Source organism: Balearica regulorum, chromosome 3 (genome assembly GCF_011004875.1).
Source record: "Balearica regulorum gibbericeps isolate bBalReg1 chromosome 3, bBalReg1.pri, whole genome shotgun sequence".
Lineage (NCBI taxonomy): Eukaryota > Metazoa > Chordata > Aves > Gruiformes > Gruidae > Balearica > Balearica regulorum.
In genome coordinates, this window is record NC_046186.1 from 113,537,953 (window position 1) to 113,560,689 (window position 22,737).

Here is a 22,737-nt window from a genome sequence, read left to right on the forward strand (position 1 = left end):
TTTGGTCTAGGTCCCTACCGCTTCCTAGGATGCTTGTGGGAGTATTTATATTCTAATTTATTATGTAGAGTTTGAAAGGAATGGTTTGAGAAAGCTTTATATAAAATAAGTTGCTAAGGGTTATAAAGTAAGATCAGATATATTTATCTTTGTATTATTCATTAAGCAGTTTTTTTAGTTGGTTTCATTGACTTTTTCTGGCAGTTTAGATTTAAGGTTGCCTAATTTTTAAGCTGTTGCCATTCCTGATAGAAATTGTTGATCTGAAGGGACGAGGGGAAAAAAAAAGCTAACTGGTCATATCGTAGGATTTTCCTGAAGTGCTATGAATTTTCTTAAGCAGACACTGCTTGTCTGTGTGTTTTTAAACAGAGCATGAAAAGATGTTCAAGAAATGCTGGCTCTGCTTATCTTCAAATTAAGAGAATCTTGGTCGTTTCCCTTTTAGAGTTAAAAAAGATCGAGAAGATTGAACATTCAAAATAAAAAGTGATTCGATGAGTGGAGATGCAGCTGTGGAGGCAGGGATTTGTAGCTGATGTAGATTGTATTTGCCCATTAGAATTTGTTGGGGTATTTTGAAGAATTGAAGCTTTTGCGAAAAGATCTTAAACTGTTCTTTTAGTAATCTGCCTTATCATAAGATAGACGTTTTGAGGTGTGTGTAGGAGGGAAGGGATCAGTTCTGTCATTATTTAAAGTGAGAGGTGAAATGCTTAGATAAGAATCTTACCTAAACATCACTACACTTCAGAAGTTGTTAGTCTGTTTTTTATCATGTGTATTCCTAACATAGGACTGTGAAGGATTTGATGGGATTCAAGCCATACTCCTTTTCAAGGGTGATAAGGCAAGGTGGCCCAGTTGGTTTTTTTAATTTAAAATCTGAGCTGACTTTATGAGAAAGATGGAAACCCCCTGGTAACATGATCTTCTTTTTTGAAACTGCTCATGTGATGATGCTAACAGATATTCTTATTTCTTGTCTTCTTTTACTAAATCTTGCATCTTACCCAGTCTTGCATCATGTCGTAGATAATGGACTTCTTGGGACTTGCTTTGAATACCCTCAAATAGCACTGTTTCGTTCTTGGTCTGAGCCTTTAGGTACTACAGTAGTGCAGATACTAAAATTCCATGTTTCTATAATAATTGTACACCAAGCTATCCTGTAATTTTCCTTGTTAGTCTAGTTGTTTTCTTGCTTTTGCTTGTATGACTTTGAACCCTAAATGATACTAAATCTCACTTAAGTAGCAATGAAACTCATTTACTACCTACCTAACATAGATAAACTACACCTCATGATGTTTTCCTCTGCCGAGGTGGATATTCTACTATAGTAGAGCTTGACAGTGCCAGAAGACGATGGCCTTTGAGAAGAATGATGTAATTGCCCCCCAAACATAAATGCTTAGGAAAAACGTTTGGAACGTTATCTACTGAACTAGGAGAAGGTTATCATTGTTGACTCTGTTTCATCTGACTATGGATAATGTTTAAGGTCATGGCCTGATGTGGTATTTTTGGTTGTTTGTTCTTACTCCTATGGACTCTGTGTTACAGGCTGTGAAGGAGTTGTGATGAGGCTATTTAAGTCTACAATCTGTTTTCTAAGCAAAGGAGAAAACAGAGCTGCTCTTCATCACTCTGGTTTATCAAGTTCTGTATTTTTACTGTTGGATTGACTTGGTAATTTAACACTTCTCAAAATTCAAAGTGCTAGAGTATACTGTAGGGAGAATGTAATACAAATTTGTTCACTTTTTAAAAAAAAAATATCAGACAGCATCTTCCAGGCAGCTCACATCAGCTCTGATCTTTAAGAGAATACTTCTGCAAGTCTGTAATCTCTGGTGTTAAGATTTTCCAAGCTGGTACAGTATTTCAAGATGTCAGTGTTTGAATTGTAAATAATGCTTGGGACTGCTGGGCATGCTGTTACTCGGGTACCTCCACAAACACACTCTGTAGCTGTGCGTGGTGAAGTTCTTAGGAAAAATGAAACTGTTGGCATAATCAAAATAGTTGTGTTAGTCAAATGGAGAGAAGTTCTCCTGTTCTATTTTTGCCAGAGTGCTTTTAAGTTAAAAAAGCAGTAACTTCTGGAGATGTTCTTTAAGACCTGCTGCATAAGGATATGCAATCTGCAAGAAACTAAATGCATGATCTAGTGTATTTAAATCTCAACAGCAGTTAAATGAGCACCAGGACCATGCCCAGACATGAAGTTTTCAAACTAATGAGTGCCTTAGCAGGCAAGTGGATTGCTATTTGAGGCTGTTGTGTGTTTTGAACTTCATAACACTTAACTCTTGCTATAACTGCAAACAGGAATGAAAACTCAGGTGTGAAATTAAATAATTATGACTCCACTATTTGAATATAGACATGGGCTTAATATTTGGATGAGACAGATTGTTGAGTTTTGACTAAGGTGGTTAAGCTCTTGTGTTGGTGATTGGGAGAACTGGAGGCATTTTGAGTTGTGTGCAGTGGAATGGTAAAATGATGAAATTCGGGCTTGAAAGATGAGTTGCGAGAGTTAGCAGTCAGCTTGCTCTGGCATAATATTTGCCATCGGTGTAGGATTGAGATTAAACTGCCTGCCTGATTAAGCTGTGAAACACTGAGCTTTGCGTGCCTGCAATTTAAACTGGTTAAAACTGTGCTCTTTTGTGAACTACAGAAGTGCAAAGGGAAGCTATACTGGAGGCTTGTTTCAGAACTTAAATGACTGTCTGGAAAAATAATGGGAGGAGCAACGAGGATTGTGCCTCAGTGGATTTACAACAGTGAGAATTTACAGATACTTATGACATACTAATAAATGTATGGGCATCAGACTTACAAAACCTCTGGAACTCCCACTTAATGCCAGGATAACACTGTGGCCTTTTTTGAAGTATTTTTGGGTTTTTTCTTACTCTAGAGGCTGACATCTTTTTAAAAAATCAGTATGGAAACAAACTTCTAAACTAATGTTGTTTTAGTGAGAGCTAACTGAGAATAGATTAAATAATTTGAAGACTAAAACCTGCTGAAATAATTGCTGTTCCGTAGCGTGCTCTCTGTGAAAGAAGTTCTGTATTTCATTATTATAGATTGATGAACAATGAGTTGTAAAAGGGAGAAAACCCCATGTCTAAAATGTCTTGTACAAACAGTGGTTTAAGAGCTGGGGGAGAAAGATAAATATATGTAGGGTTTTCCTAATTGCACTGCTAAGCACTGTTATTAATTAGCTGCTTTCTTGACATTAAAGGTCACTTACAGTGATTTGAGTACATTTGAGATTTGTATTTCTATCAGGTGTAGATGAGTCGCTTACATGTTTATCTGGCGTGCCTTAATAGAGCTACATTTTGGGTTAGATTTTTCTGAGCTGTTTGGCTCATTCTTTTGTCATCTTTTTTTGCAAGTAAAGCATGTGGTTTGGGGAAGAGCAAAACTCAAAAGCTTGAATTCTTCTATTTCCTATAGGTTCAGGTGCAAGTCCATCCTAAACTTTCCTCTACTGAAGATGCGTTACAGTATGTGGAAGAGTTAATTCTCCAGTTGTTAAATATGTTGTGTCAAGCCCAACCAAGAAGTTTTCTGGATGTAGAGGTATAGAGAATAATTATTACAAATCTGTAATAATTTGAACTGTTGCATGAAAAGTTAATATATTAATCATTTCACATGTACAAAGGAAAACAGTTGTTATGTATCTTTATGTAGCAGAACCTTCTGTGTAAAGCCTGCTGAGTTACCTAATAGCTGATTTTCCCGTTGGATTTGTTGTTCAATGCACAGTAAAACTATCTCTGAACTGTATTACTGTATAGTAGATGTTGAGTATAACTTGTATACATAAAGCTGACTGGTTCCTTTCGAAAGACCTTTTTCCCCCACTGATACTGCATGCAAACTATAGCTGCTTAGTCTGAGGCTCTGTGCTGCTTTCTCACCATGGAGATTTAGGCTGATATACTCTCTCCACTCCCAGATTTGAACAAAAGTAATTTAGTCACTTTCTCAGAATAAGTTGAGGAACACTTCTTTCCTCTATATAGAAACCTCTTCTCTTACAATTGCCTTTTCAAAGGTCTACAATCTCTGTTACTCAGAAAAGCAGCTTGATCTGAGAGTTTCTCCATCTGAGAAAAAAATTAATTAAGCTAAATGAGTTAAGCTTCTAAGCCCATGAATATCGTGGTCGTCCTTTGTGCCTAACAATGATTTGAAGGCTTTGGTGCCAAGCTACAGACTCTGCGTGTAGTGTGCCTGTTGGTTTCCAGTACTCAGGGGCTGTGCCTGAGCTGGGTTAGGTAACAAAACAAGATGCAACTTCCTCACGTTCTGAAGAAAGTGGACTAATAGGTAAAAAAACAAACCCAACCACCAAAACCCCCTAAAAAAGGTGGCTGTCTCTGAGCTTAAGATTAATGAATTTCATCCTTCCTCTTCTCTTTTGAACACTGACACCTCTAATGGTGTTCCAGTGTACCCCTTAATGGCTGGCCTGTTTTGCAACATCGTTCTGGTCTGGCAGCTCAAGAGAAGATTGTTTAATGCTGTGTTTTAAACAGTGCTAAAAAAAAGCTTGACATACAGCGTTGCATTATGAGTCTTTTGGCTGTGAAGTCAGGATGAGAAATGCAAGAATTTGAGATGATCAAGCAACCTCAATTTACCCCCTTTGTGTTTATGCATAATGATGCTATCTTTAATTATATAGTCGTACACATTTATTTTCCCCCCAGGACACCTTCAGTGTTCAATCAGCAGGCTGGACTATGTTAGGGGAGTGAATTGGTATTAGATAGTGAATGAGATTTTTTTTTTTTTTGGTAGAACCTGTGCTTTCCTTTTGCAGAAGTGTTATGATGAGGGGAGTAAAAGAAAAGCCTATACTTCAGAAAGTTGGGTACCACCTTTATGGCATTGTATTCTGTCCTAGTTTTTTGTCAGAAAGGTTTTGTTTGTGTACCTTGTCCTGTACCAGCTCTTTGTAAGTGGTCATTAATTTCATCTTCCTCATTTCATGGTTGCTCAAACGAGGGTCATATTTACGTAAGTGAGCACTTGCAACCGAAACAGTCAAGTGGGAACTGTGGTCTGAAAAAATAAAATGTGAAGTTATCTGAAAGATTAGATTTCTGACATCCCTGAACATCAGGGCTACCAAAAACGAAGAAGCTTTTGAACCTCCAGAGACCTATGCGTGAGTTCCAGCAGGAGAGTTGTTCAATGCATGGGAGAGTGTAGGTGCCCTCAGGCACCCAGACTTCTGGAAGGAGTAAACAACTCCAAACTGGGGCATATATTGTCTGACTGTAGACTATGAAACTGTTTTAAAAACACATGGGTGCTGTTGGACATTCTCTTTTCCTATTATGTTCACTGCCATCATCAGAGCAGTTTGCATGTGTACAATCTGGACCATGTGCTGATCAGTAAAGGTGAAACTGACAACTTGTATCTCATTCAGCAACCATTCTGTAAAGGGAATAAAGTGCTAGGATAAAATGTAGTCATGTATTTAAATGCTGAATTACCAGGCATGTGCACATGGGGAGCAGATTGTGCCTGCAATGGCAACTTAATTCTGGCATTTCTCAAATTTTGAGCACTAGATTATTCTTTGATAATGATATTCTGATACAGCCTTATGAATGTAGTGAGCAGCATGTACCAAAATGATAAAACTTGTGTGTTGTACAAGCTTTTAAAGTTGAAATACCAGCATTGGCAAACATTCCTTTGTGACGTAATGGAAAGCGATTTGATAATGTGGTGATATTGCTAAGCTTGTTCATACTGTGCATTTACCCTTTACTCCTGTTTTTTTTTTAAGGATCGTGTTCAAAAAAGTTTTCCCCATCCTATTGATAAGTGGGCAATAGCTGATGCCCAGTCTGCTATTGAGAAGAGGAAACGAAGAAATCCGTTATCTCTCCCAGTAGAAAAAATCCATCCTTTATTAAAGGTAAGCAGTGATGTAATCTTAATCTTGCTTTTAGAATGCAAGTAGAAGTTGACACCTTTGTTTCGTGTAATGTCTGTATTCTGCCTGAAATGTAATCAAAAAAGGAATATCTTGTTACATAGTTGTATTTTAAGTGTTCCAGTTTAGTTAATTGCATGTATTTCTTTTTCACTTAATTTGTTAATTCTCTGTTGAACAAACAAAGCCAAGAACTCATTTGCTATGAATTTGATTGTTCTTGTTTCATTTCACATGCCTTAGAAAATGCTCAAGAAACTTCTGGAAATAGCCATAAATGTTTAAGTGAGGTTTTTGGGACAGTCGTTGGCTGTTGTCAGTTCCCCAGTTAATAGGGCAACATCTACAATGACACCGTTTCTTCTCTAGGCCTACAGACTACTGTTTCTATTACTGAAATAGACTGTGGGTATGTGGTGAATGTTTATGAGTACGGTCTTAAACTTACTGGTTTTAGTTGTAACGTATGGTGTGTATTTCATCAACTGGGTAACAGTGGAATGCTTATTTTTTTTCCTTTCAGGAAGTTCTAGGCTACAAAATCGACCACCAAGTGTCTGTTTACATAGTGGCAGTATTAGAATACATTTCTGCAGACATCTTAAAACTGGTTGGGAATTATGTCCGGAATATAAGACATTATGAGATTACAAAACAAGATATTAAAGTAGCAATGTGTGCTGATAAGGTAAGCCTAACTCTTGTTTCTCATGTTAACAGGAAGTTTTAAGAGGATAATGTCTATTCCTTATTGAGTACACGGAGCCTTGTACCTTTGAAAGAAGAAATTACTGCCATAAAATATGGTTCCAGTAATAGAGCAAAGCTACCAAAAAGCTAATTGAGCTTACAGAGCTGTTGCTTGTGCTTATTAATAGTTAAGTCTCTCTTCATTTTGTTATCACTTGTCTAATCTCAGCAATGTGTGAATGCTTTAAAAATTATTGTGAAGCAGCACTAACTTAAAAAGTTCCTAAGCTGTAATAGTGGAGCCTGATTTTGTAGCTTGAAAAAAGAAGGCTGAAATTAAGCTTGGATGTTCTCCCAAAATAAATGACAGTATTGCATGTAAAAAGTAGTGTTTTGATGATCCAGCATTTTAAAACAAAAAAACCCACCTGCATTAGTATCTCAGCCTAATCCTCCTTAGCGATCCATATTTTTATCTGCATGTAGTCTTTCTTGTAGCCTCAGAAGATTGAGTAGGTTCATACAGGAATTGCCTTTCTGTCCAGCAGTGATAGAGCAAGGTTCCCTGTCTGTCTTTCAGGTGCCTTTGCTCTCTATAGCTTCTGTGGCCACCCTGTTAGCATCTCAAATTTTCCATTGTTTAAAAAAAAAAAGCTGGAAGTTAATCCTTTAAGGGATGGGACTTAGGAATCTCTACTCTTGCTGAAGTCTAGGGATTTTCAGATTTATCACCTCTTTTCAGTACTTTGTCTTGGTCTATGTTAATATATTTGGTTGGGATCATCTCTGTTTCAATGAATGCCTTTGTCTAATTCCTGCTTGCTTTTTTTTCATCCTACTTTCTTCACCTTTCTTTACTCTCTCTTAAGACACCTTGTGAGGTCTTGAAGAGTCAAGTACTTTTCGGTCAGGACAGTAGTCTTGGTCACTCTTGCTTTTGGGGCATATCTGCTTGGGTCTTTAGGGTGGGTTTGAAGGTGTATGTTTGAATATTTGTCATACAATAACAGCAGGAACAAGTGCTGTTGCTACATGCTTCTTTCTCTCCTAGGAAAGGTGGTGAGCCAAAGAGCCATTATGAAGTTCATTTAGGAACTTCTGTTACAGTACATTGAAGGAACTCTGATACGTACACAGAAGAAACTTTTGAAAGGCTCTAATGTAGGTCTGTTGGTTTACTGCCTCAGCAGAACAAACCATTGAAAGGTGCTCCCAAGGTGTTTTCTTTCCAGTTGCATTGAGAAATTTAAAAATATATATATGTTCATACTCATAACGTGTTCTGCTTGTTTTTATTTTTTGAAACAAACCAATCAGTTTCTTGGCCCTGTGTGCTGTTTTTTTCTCAAGTGCTTTCACATTTGCTTTTGTGCCATCCACCCATCTGGAAAATTTTGCCTTGTCTGCAAAAAACCAAACTCCATTAAAATGTGAGCTGTTTTTCTTCTACTGTCTGCTCGTGCTCCTGATTGCTCTAAGTTCAGTATCTGGGGTATAGTTACTTTAATTTGTTTCTCTGAATTTCATAATAGTGAGATATACACCTCGTGAATACAGCCTGGAATCTTCCAGCTCAAGTATGTGCTAGAACTGTGTCCGTGAAGTAGTTGCAAATGTTGGGGCCTCCTTGAATACCTGCATTATTCCATGTAATTTCCTACAGTAGTGACCCTGGATTGTTCAGAAGTTTAATTCTGGATCTCCAGTTTTATAATTATTTTGAAAACCACTTTTTTCTTCCATTTTCTGCCATTTAAAAAACTCTAGTTCGTGTTTAATGTGTTAGCCTTCCCTCCTGTGGTTCTCAGGAGTATTTACAGCTCTGATCCTGCAGTCTTTTCTTTAGTCTTTTCAGTGATTGACAGCAGTCATGTCAGTCTCTACAGTAACAGGTGTAGGTTGCCATGGCTTAACCTCTATCTTTTTGGAAGGGAGGCTAGCAAGCAGCGCTTAAGTTCTCAGTTATTTTGAAGTTCACATGTATTGTTTGATACTCTTCGGGACTTCCTGGAAGGAGTGTAGCTCCAGGCAGCAGATTTGTTTATAAATACTGTCCCATCTGTCTATCCCAGGACAAAGTCATCTTGTATGTTGAACTACATCTTATACCAGCTTATTGTTAAGATTTGCTACATCATTGTAGATTGTTTGTGGACCGCCTTTAGGTTTTCTTTTTGCTAAAGATACTTCAAATTAGGATGCCTTTTACTAATTTGCAGTCAACTTATTTAGTTTACCTCTAAGATGTTGTTTCCATGATACTCAAAGAACATGAAGTGTGATTTCTGTTTGCCACTTGCTAAGTCATTGTAATGACTCCTGGCTTAGACACCGTGTTTGGAAGAAGTGTTCAGTGAGCCGCTTCTCTTGAGAAGTTTGAATTATTAATTGTTTGTGTTTGGTAAGCCTTGCTTGGGTATGAATTGGGACTTCTGGTAGTGTTCTGGTTTTGGCAGGGATAGAGTTAATTTTCTTCATAGCAGCTGGTATAGTGCTGTGTTTTGGGTTTAGGATGAGAATAATGTTGATAACACAGCGATGTTTTCAGTTGTTGCCAAGCAGTCAGGGACTTTTCAGCTTTTCATACTGCCCTGCCAAGGAGAAGGCTGAGGGCACCCAAGAAGCTGGGAGGGGACGCAGCCGGACAGCTGACCCAAACTGGCCCAAGGGATATTCCATACCATATGATGTCATGCTCAGTATATAATGGGGTGTGGGGGTGTGGCTGGGAGGTGGGATGGCTCAGGAACAAGCTGAGCATTAGCTTCAGGTGGTGAGCAGTTGTGTTGTGCATCACTTGTATATAGTGCTACTGCTATTATTATTATTAATCTTTTTTGTCCTATTAAACTGTCTTTATCTCAACCCACGAGTTTTGACTTTTTTTCCTTTTGATTCTCTCCCCTATCCTATTGGGGGGAGTGAGTGAATGGTTGTGTGTTTGTGTTAACTGTCTGCTGTGTTAAACCATGACAGGTAGTCATAGTCTTTAGAGGCTGTTTTAGTCTGTGTAGTTCTGCAATGTCTGCCACCTTTTCTGAAGCTGGTGCCCTTCCTTGAGGGCCTGTTTTAACAAGAGAACTCAGCAGTTATTGAGGACGGAAACCAGGCCACATACAGTGTGTGGGCAGGCCGGTATTCATCTCGGGTAGATTACAGGGTTCTGAGCACGATTATGTGTGACTTCCTGTTAAAGCTAAAGCTGAAAAGCCAAAATGCACACACTTTGTGACTTCAGATAATACAGTATCTTCAGAAACTTAAATTATATACAGCCAGTTCAGAGTGATAGAATACAGCTAAATGTGTCTGTAATTGATTGTAGGACCACATTCTTGGACAGATGCCTGGATTATCTAAGTGATTGGGAATTCTTCAGTAATTGCCACTGCAAATAATAACTTGCAAATTCATAGCAATGAATATTGCTTTTGTGATGCTCGACCAATTGCAGTATGATAATACATAAATCTTACTGCTGATTAGTCTGATTTCATGGGAATAATATATTTCCTTTACTGCTAACTTACAGGTAGGTCTTGAAAAGAAGTTGTTCTCATTTTGTGGATTTCCCCTCTTTGCTACCTAGGTATTAATGGATATGTTCCATCAAGATGTAGAAGACTTAAGTGCACTAACTTTATCTGATGAGGAACCCTCCACCTCAGGGGAGCAAACCTATTATGACCTAGTGAAGTCATTTATGGCAGAGGTTCGACAATATATAAGGGAACTAAATCTCATTATCAGAGTTTTTAGAGAGCCATATGCCTCCAACTCCAAACTATTTTCATCTCATGTAAGTATTGTACAAACCACAAACAAAAAAACCCCTTACTGTAATATCTATAAATCTAGACTAATGCTCCTAGAACTTACCTATTGTCCAGTTTAACATGCCAATAGTAGAGGAAGCACTTGTCTCGAGTTCTGACATGGAAATAGTACAGGAGCACTTGTGGGGAAGCACTAGTTTTGTAGAATGTGGAAGAAACCACCCAATTTACTATATTCGCTTGCAGGCCTGTAATTTAAGACTTGTCACTGTTGTTCTTTGCCATGTTTGAATCATTGTAAATTTTTATATATTTATACATACATATAGTCATTATTTTAAAAAGAAATTCTGGGATCTTACATAAATTATACAGAAAGTGTATAATAAAATAAATTATACAATCTTGTTCTGTTTAAGGAAGTGCTTGACTTTCGTATCATAACAGTAGCTTTGCACATAACATTCTTGCTCTTAAAAATTGTGTCCAATTCTCTGTTGATTTTTGTCTGGTTCTGTTCATTTTTGCAGGATGTGGAAAATATATTTAGTCGTATATCAGACATTCATGAACTCAGTGTGAAGTTATTGGGTCATATAGAAGACACTGTTGAAATGACAGATGAAGGTAGTCCTCATCCACTAGTAGGCAGCTGTTTTGAAGACATGGCAGAGGTAAGGAAATACTTGGGGTTTTTTTTTGTTAATTATTTGCATTTTAATGACTTGCACTCAGATGCTGAGTACATCTCTGTTCTAGCTGCCTTTTGTTTGGGTTGAGATCTCTTCTTTCAGCACCACTGTGATGGACAGACTACCCATTTTTGATAGTGCTTTTACCTTTTTAGTCTCTAAACCTCAATTTCTATAGGGCTGTTTAAACTTTAGGGAGCACAGGGTGGGGAGGGAAACAAAAAAACCCACCTGTGACTAGACTGCAACAGAAATGGAGATATCCTGTAAATCATCTGTAGATCAGGATTGTTGTGGAAAGATAGAGTGCAACAAAGGCTTTTTTGCAAGCAGGCTTGCTTAGCTGGTGAGGAAGGCTTTTGAACTAGGCTCACTAGTCAATGCAGACCAAAACTTGCAGATTGAAGAACTGAGAGGAGAAGGTGACATACATAATGGAAAGCATGACAAGGTGCTCTCACACCTTCCTCCTGAGAAGGTGGGATGACCAGAGGCTCATTTGAAGTGTTTGTTTTCCCAGGGTGCATGTGCTCATGTACAGGTAGGAGGATCTGGGAGTCTGTGTACAGTTGCAGAGCTGTCATGTGACTGGAATTAGTGACATGGCAGGAGGGGTTGCATGATGGAAGGCTGTATGAACAAATACAGGCACTCAAGAAGGACAGATGGGGAAGATGAGGTCAGGAGGCTTAACAAAAGATCAGCTCAAATACATGGAGCTCTGTTACAGAATGAATGATAAACTGGTTGAATGCTTAAGGATCAGGATTAGAGAAGATGGCCACCAAAGGGCATGTTGTGGTCAAGCTTCTCCTGCAAAGACCGTCCAATCGACAAGTGGCCAAAAACTTCTCTAAACAAGTAGGAGTCATCATCTTATCACAGGCCCTGTTTCTCTTGGAAGAATAACCTTCCTGACATCTGCTGAGTGGACAACTTGCTGTGGTTCAAGTAATCCAGAAGACTTCTGGAGGGCACTGGGGACAGGTTTTTTTTGTGGCACATGCTGATGGGCTAAGAAAGGTGCTGCACTTGACCTTTTTCTCATGAACGAGAAAGAACTGGCAGGAACATCATAGCTAATGGCAGGCTTGGCTGCAGGTGGTAGAGATGGTAGAGTTTAAGGTATGAGAAAAGTGCAGGTGATGAGCAGACTGAAGACCCTGGGCTTTGGGAGGGACTTAGCTTGTTTAGGGAATTGGGAGGCAGGATCACGTTGGTGGCTGCCTTTAGCATAGAAAGGGCTTAGGAGAGCTGGCTTATTTTCAAAGACAGTGTGTTCAAAGCACAAGGAATATGCATTCCTGGTTCCTAGGAAAAAGGGTAGGTGTAACAGGAGGCAAAGGACGAGTGCAGTTTGGAATTTCATGTTTAACCAAACTCAGCCCCCTCACTACCAGACAGACATTGAGGTGCTGGCGCATGTCCAAAGAAGAGCAATGAAGCTGGTGAAGGGTCTAGAGAACAAGTCCTGCGTGGAGCAGCTGAGGGAACTGGGGTTGTTTTAGTCTGGCAAAAAGGAGGCTGAGGTGAGACCTTATGGCTCTCTACAACTACCTGAAAGGAGGTTGTAGCGACGTGTTGGTCTCTTCTCCCAAGTAGCAAGTGATAGGACAAGAGGACATGGCCTCAGGTTGTGCCAGGGGAGGTTTATATTGGATATTAGGAAAGATTTCTTCACCAAAAGAGTTATTAAGCATTGGAGCGGGCTGCCCAGGGAAGTGGTTGAGTCATCATTCCTGGAGGTATTTAAAAAACATGTAGATGTGATGCTTGGGGACGTGGTTTAGTGGTGCACTTGGTGGTGTTAGGTTTATGGTTGGACTTGATAACCTTAAGGGTCTTTTCCAATCTAATGATTCTATGATACAAAAAGAAACACAGGCTTCCTAGGAAGAATGTAGAAGCATTATCTAGGCAAGCGGAAATGGTATTAAAAGGCTGTAGCTCAGCTGGAGTTAAATTTGTTGAGGAATGTGAAGCAAAGCAAGAAGGGCTTGTATAGGCCAAATAGCATGAAAAAGATGATGGTAGAAAATGGGGGTATCTTGCTTATGGGATGAGAGACCCTGTGCTGGAAGATGTGGAATGGACTTGAGGTACTCTGTCTCCTTTGCTCGATCTTTATTGGGAAGATGTGCTTCTAGATTTTCCAGTTAGCCTACTATTAAAGATCGAGAGAGAGAGGTGAAAATCAAAGATCAAGTTAGGGACTATTGATGTAAGGTGAATATATGCAAGTCTATGGGGCAAGACAGGATGCTGAGGCAGCTGGCTAATGTAATTGTATGGCCACCATCTATAATTCTTGAAATTTAACGGTGAGTTATGGAGGTCTCCATTGACTGGAGAGAAAGCGTTATGCCCAATCTCAAAAAGACTGATGAGGAGGATCCTGGAAACTAGAAGCTGGTCAGCCTCTCCTCAGTCCCTGAGAAAATTAGAAAATCTTCCTGGAATTCACATCTAGCCACGTGAAGGACTAGAAGGTGATTGGCAACAGCCAGCAGAGATTTCCAAAGGACAAACTGTACCTGACCAACTTGACTGCTTTCTTAAGAGGATATGGCTGGCTCCATGGACAAAGGGAAGAACAGTTAATATCCCTTATCTGAACTTAAGCAAGGCCTTCAGTACAGTGTCTCATAGTATCCTTGTAGTCAACTTGGTGAGATGTAGGCTAGCTAGTTGAATTATAGTGTGGGTGGGAAATTGGCTGGACTGGCAGGGCTGAAGGACTGTCATCGGCCACACGAAGTCCATATGGAGGCAAATTGTTAGTGGCATTCCTCAGGGTTTCATACTGGGCCTGATACTGTTTAATGTCTACATTGATGAGGCAGACCTTCTCCCACAACACTAAGTTGGTAGGTGATGTCAAATTGTGGGGGGATGCACAGGAGGACAGGACTGCTACTTGGGATTCCTGACAGGCTGGAGAAATGGACCTACAGGAACCTTGTGGAGCTGAGTAAGGGCTAACATGGAAGTTCTGCACCTGGGACCAAACAACCTCATGCAGTGGTCCAGCTGCCTGGCTGAGGAGCAGTACTGCTTGACAGGGTTTGGAGATCCTCAGGAATCAGCAGTGAAGGCTAACTGCCTACTGGGTTATATTTGGAAAAGTGTAGCTGGTGGATTGAGGGATCATTTCTGTGAAGTACTTCAGACCGCATCTGGCATACTGTGTCTGGTTTTGGTCTCCCTAGTACAAGATATGCTTATACATGAAGGTTGCCATGATGATTAAGGAGTTGAGGTCCATGATGTACAAAGAGGATTAGGAGTGCTAGGTTTATTCGGTCTTAAAAAGAGAAGTCTGAGGAAGGAGATTTTATTGCTACCTGAAGGGAATGTGTAGAAAAGACTGAGGCAGGCTCTTATTGGGGGTTCACAGTAAAGAACTGTGAGGTGAGATGAGAGCAAGCATGCAAGTGATAAAAAGAGTAATCCTGATTAGATACTGGGGCGGGGGGGGGAAATCTGCAATGAGAACAATTGAACATTGGAAAACGCTACTCAGAGAGGTTTTGGTGCCTCCATTCTTGGAGGTACTCAGAACTTAGCTGGGTGAGGTCCTGAGCAACCTCAGCGGGCTTTGATGCTGGATCTGGCCTTGGCCCTGAGGTGGACCCTGCTTTGAACAGGGAGTTGGACCAGCTGACCTTCAGAGATCTCTTTCAGACTGAATTACTCCATGAGTCTGTGTACATATTGATTCTTCTCTATAGGTGTTTTGGAAAAAGTATGCAGAAAAGTGTCTCCTATGTAGTGTGTGTATTTTCTTTAAGAAATACAAAGTTTAGATATTAAATCAGTTTTGTAAAATTATTCTGTATTTCTTCTTAGGAACTAGCATTTGATCCATATGAATCATATGCACAAGATATTTTGCGACCTGGTTTTCATGATCATTTTCTAAGCCAATTATCAAAGCCAGGAGCAGCATTTTATTTACAGGTAACTTTCTTTTAAGTAAGCTGTATTATTGATATTACTATTTTAATTACATTATATTGTTGCTTCAGTACATTTATTGTTTTAAGACTGAAATTTATTTTGTTTACAGTCAATAGGCGAAGGCTTTAAAGAAGCTGTTCAGTATGTTCTACCCCGGCTGCTCCTTGCCCCTGTTTACCACTGTCTTCATTATTTTGAACTGCTAAAAGTAAGAACATTATGTTAATCTGGTGTTTTTTCATAATTCTCAGTGCTGGATACCAGAGTTTTGCGTGCTCAGGTGTAAAACCTTTTACTAGAATGTGAATGATAAAACTGCTATGGTGAAATAAAAACAGGTAATATGCTCTGGGGCATGCTATAACTAGCTGAATATCAGCTTGTAATTTATGGAAATTTTACAGCAGATAGTGATTTGTGTTGAATAATCAAGTTATTAATACTATTAATTTAGAAAGCAATAGAGATCTAGGTACTCATATTCTTGCAATGATTGTTTCAAGAGTGCTAAGAGATAATGGCAAATGGCTGTATTACAGAAAATGTCCAAGGCTTTCTCAAGCTGTTACTTTGTAAATTTAAAATCACAGTAAGATTTCCCTTCAGACTTCATTTTATTTTCAGAAAAGCTTCAGTGTTCTTGCAGTGCACATCCCATGGTGGCTGTCAAGGTGATATCCTTCTTTCAAAGGGAAGGCTTGGTTGATAGGTAGTTTGTGGGCTTTTTTAATGAGACCTCACAGCAGTAGGGTAACAGTAAAGACTCTGTAACATACACATGTAAAGAAAACAGCTACAGAATGTTTTTTCAAGGGTGTTTATCAGTTAGCATCAAATAATAATCTTTAAGGAATGTAGAGCATTTTGAGGAAAACTTTCAAGTAGAATCTTCATTTGGACTTAATGGAAACTCATAAGGGATACCGTGTTCCAAACATAATTACTTGGAAATTTGGATCAGAAGTAAAAAAACCCAAAAAAACAACAAAACACCTCTGCTCTTTTGAAGAAATCTGGGTGTGTTTTTCTTGAATGTTTGTCTGGTTGTCTTGGGATAACCCAGTAGTTAGGTCATCTTTGAGTCTAAGTGTCTACAGTGTTAACATCATTTTTACTGATTTAGATCTACATACAGCTTTGGCACGTAGCTCATCTTGTATAACATGCTCTTTTTTGAATTTTGGAACACATACTTGATCTGTTTGTCTAGCTCATGGGGTTTGGTCTGACTTTTCAGACATCTTTAACATAGTAAGAGTTTCCTTTCATGACAATCCATTGGAAGGGAGGTATGATACAGCTTGTCTGCATTTTGTGTGACAAAAACCTGCACGGACATAAAGTTTCTTTGCTCATGCTTTTATCACACAGTCTCAAAAGTACCTAATGGCTTTGCATATTTCCATGTGAACATGGTATTGTCTTACATAATAGACAGAGCACGAAGGATTAACTTTGTCTGACAGAGAGGTATCCTGTGTTGCTTCTTGCTATTGGTAGTTTTAGTGGGGGAAAGAGAACATGTGTGCTTAGGGAAACAGGGAGCAGCTCATGCTCACCTTTTTTAGGGTAAACTGGAATCTAAGCTAAGCCCACCTCCAGAAGGTTATAAATCTTTTTGCAACTCCTGACCTATGCTTTATGTAAAATTCTTGGCTTTTCTCATTCATACGCTACACACACACCCTTCACCCTTTGTAAATCATAGAATGGTTTGGGTTGGAAGGGACCTTGAAGATCATCTAGTTCCAACCCCCCTGCTGCGGGCAGGGACACCCTCCACTAGACCACGTTGCCCAAAGCCTCATCCAACCTGGTCTTAAACCCGTCCCTTCCAGGGATGGGGCTGCCACAGCCTCTCTGGGCGACCTGTTCCAGTGTCTCACTGCTCTAACAGTAAAGAATTTTTTTCTAACATCTCATCTAAATCGACCCTCCTTCAGCTTAAACCCATTACCCCTTGTCCTGTCACTACACTCCCTGATAAACAGTCCCTCACCATCTTTCCTGTAGGCCCCCTTCAGGTACTGGAAAGCTGGAATTAGATCTCCCCAGAGCCGCCTTTTCTCCAGGCTGAACAACCCCAACTCTCTCAGCCTGTCCTCATAGGAGAGGTGCTCCAGCCCTCCGATCAGCTTTGTGGCCCTCCTCTGATATTGTTGGATTGGATTTTGATCCTTATGTGATCACTTTCCAGGTTTTCTTCCTACTGTGTTGCTCATCTCACATTTTAGTGAGACACTCATTGCTGTGGTCTGTCAGATGTGATATACATAATAGGCAGTGATGGATAATAGGAGCACATGAAGACAGAGATAGTAGCTCTCATGGCAGTAGCATCATCTGTCAGTACATACATGTGTACACAGCATATGAATCCCTCCAGTAGTCTCTGCTGGCAATAACATTTTCTTTCTTATATCTGGAATCTTCAAACGGATTCCAACTTGGTTATACTTAAAAAATGGCCTGATGGAAGAGCATTTGGTGCAGAAGGGTGTTTTTTGAATTATTTAGCCATATAATCCTGACAATTTCACTGATACAAGGTTGTATTGAATTCTTTTGTATGGTAAGAGGCCTGATTTAGTGATTGCAGGCATTTCTATGAATAATCAAGTTAAAATACTATGAAAATGGATCTCTTGCCGTGAAGAGACAAAATGTTGGCATACTATGTGGAAAAAACATTTCTCTTGAATATAGATATACATAAGGATAAAGGGATTAGCATTTTTCTTTGAGCTATGTTGTGTAACTTTGCATACTTTGAAGTTGTCTATTTTAAATGCATCTCAAATTTACCTTCTAACTATGCAGACTACAAAAAAAGTAAATTTCTATTCACTGATGGTTATCCTATTTAGAAACTAAAGCCCTCCTGAAGTTTGGCAGGGCACCAGGAACACACAAATACATACTCTATTTTTAGCTGAAGCTCCTTGCGGTAACTTTGTTAGGAAATTAGCATATGACTGAGGTCCGGGTTTTCCTTCAACCAGCCTGAAAGTCCCCAAACTCTTATATAAGAAAATAACTACATAAAATAGCAACCTCGTATGCAACTGTGCTTTTCTGCAAATTTTTAGATAATAGAAATGGGCTTTTCTAAATGTTGACCCTTAAGTGAAAGGTAGGGTGGTACAAATAGCACAGTTATTTATGACCTTGAGTTACTGAAGAAATAAGTTTACAAGACTTTTAAATTAATTTAGGCACTGTTACAGATGCTGTAAATTTGTGTGCATGTGTGATACTCTTTCCTTTCTTTGGGTGAATAGAAGATTTCTTAAAAATTCCTTTTTTTTTTTTTTTTTTCCCCCGAGTGGAATGGTTGAAAGTGTATATAAACTTTGCTTAGATGAAATAATATGTTCTGGAATACAGAAGAACGAGATGATTTTATTTAATTTTTAAACCAAGTGCAGACTTGGCTCCTATGACTTATGAATGGAAACTTCTTGTCTCTTTGCAAATATTTGAAGTTGGAATTCTACCTATAATAATCTTCAATTCTCAGGATGCTTTCATTTCACAACAGCATCTAGTGTGTTTTATTTATTTTTTAAAACTTTGTTCTTAGATAATAAATAACTTTCCAGTTTTTACTGACTGGCAGTTCAGCTCAAGTAGAAATACTCATCAATTAAACATTTTTGTCGTCTTCTTTCACTATGCTAATATAACTTTAAAAAAAAATCTGATTTGACAGGGTCTTCCAAGATAAGAAACCACCCTTTTCCCAACCTGAGGGTATTAAATTTGTTACATGTTGCAGGAGAAGGCACAGGGTGGTAAAATATTAGCAGTTTAGGACTAGTGTATCTTTAGGCTGATCCTGTAAGTCTCTTGCCATGTGTCGTGTTGGGCAACACATTCCAAAGTATTTTGGGCTTTGACTTCACTTTGATTTTCAGCCTTGTTTCAGCCAGGCTCATGATACAAAGTGTAACAAATATAATGAAGTTGATTTGCGATCCCATCTGTAACTGGTGTAACCCAGCCCAGGGTGTAGAATCACTGAGTCTTAATTAGTTGAAATTCGGTAGTCTGCAAAGTCTTTATGATATCTGCAATTACAGATCATTGTCTCAAAACGTTGTCTGTATTGCTTGTATTTAGTACAGGCACTCTAATTAACAGGTTCTCTTGCTTTAGTTGGTTCTTAGTCTCCTTCAATTAATATTAAAACCAGAAAATCACATATTCAGACTAGCTATGAATTATGTTAAGAAAGCATTTACTTAGTGTCAGCAAATGATTTTGTTTTCTGAAATCACTTTGGTGTGCCACTTTCCAAACACAGTACTTTGTACAATATTGTTTTGAAATAAAAGTAAAAGCAGAAGTATTACTGTTTTACATGTATTTGTATGTGTAACTGCGGATGAGGATGACTTTTTTTTTACATCCACTGGAGATAATGTGCAATGTTATGTCTCTGTGATAGGTGAAGGCCTATCTGCTGGAGGAAATGTAGCTTGACCAAACTGTTGCTAGTATTTTTGGGGAGAAAAAGCTGGGGTGATGTAAAAATTGGTCTCAAGTTTAAGAAGAGATTTCCTAGAATATGACAATAGGCAAAAAATTTAAGCAACTTCTTCACATGGTTAAGCTATGAAGACTTCTATTACAACTGCAGTGTTGAAAAGTTACAGAAGTTGTGCTTTATGGTAGAAGTTGGAGGAGATACAGCCAGGTAAATGAGGTTCTGTATTTCTTGTGTGGTTTCATTGACAACATTTCTCTTGCTTTTCTCCTTTAAATATTAGTGGGTTTATGCTTTAAGTCAGCTGTGTGTTCGGCAGCCAAATGGAAGATGATAGGGGAAAATAAAACTTTGTCATCTCTCTGTGTCGTACTTTGTCCACAAACTTGGTTATTGTTAATCTAGCTAATTAGGCTCTCTGAGGTAACTCTTTAATTAAAAAAGTTATTCAGAACGTATTTAATTTTTTCTTTCTAGCTGCAGTACTTGTTGATGAATTTCCTATGTGTTTATGTCAGAGATACATATATGTGTATCACTTCATTTGTCAATAACTTATGTCCTCTGTTAAGGGGTTGTGATGCGACTGTATGTTCTGTTGTATAGCTTTTTTCTTTTTACACAGGATGTATCTGGGCTTTTGAGAAGCAGATGTCTCTTTCCAGGGAATTTCCTAATTAGAAGTAATTACCTTGGAGAATATTCTTTCCATTATCCCACTAAAACTGATTTTCTGCAAAAGCTGGATAAAACCTAACAGAAGTAAAAGTAAAAAATTCCTCCTTCCACTTTGCTTACTACAGTCCTCAGTGACACTTGAGCTGTGTTATTGTCAATCGGCTGCGGGACCAACAACTGGTGTACTTTGATCCCTTGAAGCAGGGAGTAGGATGGCACAGGGCCAGACTGTTCTTATCTAGATGATGCCCGCTTTGGGGAGTTAGATGAAGCACTAACTGAACTCTGACTTTTGACTTCACTTACATGTTTAACTGTAGGGTTCCAGGGTCCTGTTTTCTGATCCATTTTCTAGGAATACCTGCAGGGTAAATTCTCCCTGGTACTGTGGGAATTAGGAGAGCTGTATTGGGGCAGACTGTTCTCTGGGGCTGGTGATCTGTTCCTGGTTTTCAATGACTGCTGCTAGTGATGGTAGATAGCTCTTTAGCTTACATGGCAGTGGTTTATGCTGAACACCCAAGGCTAAGCTCTCATGAAAATAGATGAGTGTTAGAGGAACTGGGACAAATTTTGATCCTTTCCTCCCCCCCACTTTAAATTTAGTTTTGACACAAGTAATCTATCAAGGATTCAATGTTAAGAAGCTTATTGTAGCTGAGATTTTCAACTCCTATAGGATGACATTAGCTTTTGTGACTCTGGCAGTCATGATATAGGCAGTCCCTGATACACTTGTATTGCTGTATAGTTTTTTAATAGCAGTAGTGTATTTCTCTGTCCTCTTCTCCTGTCTCTGTTCCTGTCACCTTCTGTACAAAAAGGAGATCCTTAAAGAGAAGTAGCACTTTCGTGGGGACTTTCATATACTTGATTTCTCCAGTGGAAATGTTTCTGGACGTGGAGCTGTGGATTTAGTCCCACAACCCGCATGTTTCCTCTGCTCTAATAGCAGTGGAGGTCTATGTTTTCTGTCAATACTTTGACATCTTCAGTGGAAACCGATGGAAAAATGTAGGAAATAGCAAACACAAGTAAAACAACAAGCTGCATTCATGGTTTCTGTAGACAGATGGGATCCTGCTTGTCATCCCTCATTTCCTCTGCTGTTTTTTCCTTAAGTAGCAGGGTTCCTCTTAAAATCAACAGGGTTCTACTGTTGCTTCCCAGAATGATCTCTGAAATTGTGAGTTCATCTTACACACCGTTCAAAAATTCATGCATTTCTATCCAAATATAGAGATGCCATCCAGTTGAGTTTATGGCCTTGCAAACTTGGCTGGCAAAGATCAGACTTGAATTCTGTTGAAGCAGTCAAAGTGGTTTTTAATCCATTTTGGAATTACAAAAGAGAAAGGGAAGATGTTTTCAAATTGAATTGTCTTTACTATGATGGAAAATGTGGGGAAGAAAATGGAAGACCTCATTTACAAGTGTGGAAGCACATAGGTAAATACTTTGCGATATTTCAAATACTAATCTAACTAAATGTTATCAACTTAATTATGAATTTTAAATTTCTAATGTATTCTGCAGGTCTACTAATAATGACGAGACAAACCAAAGTGACAGTAAGAAAGAAGAGAATTTCAGAGCTTGAAGGCTCTGGAAGGATCTGTGTGAACTTATACATTTGTTGCAGAAAGGTAATGAGTCTGCTGTGGAAGAGACATCAGCATATGCAAAAAAACCCAACACAACAATAAACCCCAAACAAATAAACCAAAAAACCCTCAACAAACTCGTATTTTTAAAGAATATAGAGCAAATGGATTTCCCATACTCTGAGAAGATGAGGCTTCCTGTAAACAAAGTAGCCATTTCCCTAGTAATGAAATCTGGGCATATAAAATGTATATATGGCAGCTAATACCCTACAAAAAGTCTGAATGTTTAGGAAATAGTTTTATGAGAACATCAAGGAACACACTTGAAAACAAAGCTTTGTTTTTGTATCTCTTCCTTGATGAAGGAAATGTTGTGTAAGCTCCATGAGAATTGCTCACAAACACGAATCCCTTCCCTGTTGCAGAAACTGAGAGCAAAAATATGCTCTTGCCTGCTGAGCAGGCTCCAGTTGAAATACCTAGCAAGCTGCAGTAGCACTTGAGCAGACCTAATCTGAAATATGGTCTCTTGACAGGCTATACACATTCATGGGAATGCTAGTGGCAAATTGGACATGTAAACCTATTACGGAAAACTTTGAACTGTTGAATTGGTAGAATATCAACTGACAGACTTCTGTATGCTATAGATTTCTGAATAGCTCTTCCTGACGTTTTGTCAGTGTCCATCCTGGCTTGAAAAATGGCACTTACTTAAGAGTAGTGTAATTTATTTTTGAAACATTTATTTTAATTTCATTCTCCCCTTCCCCAAATAAGAGCATCCACATCGAGTAATCAAAGTATCAGTTCCCTAAATTCACATATTTCTTTAGTCCGAGTGGTTTCACTG

General features: G+C 38.8%; 1 protein-coding gene across 6 annotated transcripts in view; it reads left to right on the top strand.

Annotated features, from left to right (window-relative positions):
• SOS1 (SOS Ras/Rac guanine nucleotide exchange factor 1) overlaps positions 1 to 22,737 on the top strand; it is a 52,249-nt gene that overhangs the window by 6,044 nt on the left and 23,468 nt on the right. For 5 of the 6 annotated variants that reach the window (XM_075749581.1, XM_075749580.1, XM_075749583.1 and 2 more), the window contains 7 exons: positions 3,484 to 3,609; positions 5,843 to 5,974; positions 6,516 to 6,680; positions 10,272 to 10,481; positions 10,989 to 11,132; positions 15,000 to 15,110; positions 15,220 to 15,318. In XM_075749581.1, the coding sequence (XP_075605696.1) occupies positions 3,484 to 3,609; positions 5,843 to 5,974; positions 6,516 to 6,680; positions 10,272 to 10,481; positions 10,989 to 11,132; positions 15,000 to 15,110; positions 15,220 to 15,318 (987 nt within the window). Of the gene's footprint in view, positions 1 to 3,483; positions 3,610 to 5,842; positions 5,975 to 6,515; positions 6,681 to 10,271; positions 10,482 to 10,988; positions 11,133 to 14,999; positions 15,111 to 15,219; positions 15,319 to 17,216; positions 19,810 to 21,517; positions 21,727 to 21,813; positions 21,924 to 22,737 lie in introns of those variants that run through there. The other variant, XM_075749586.1, reaches the window with a different exon arrangement.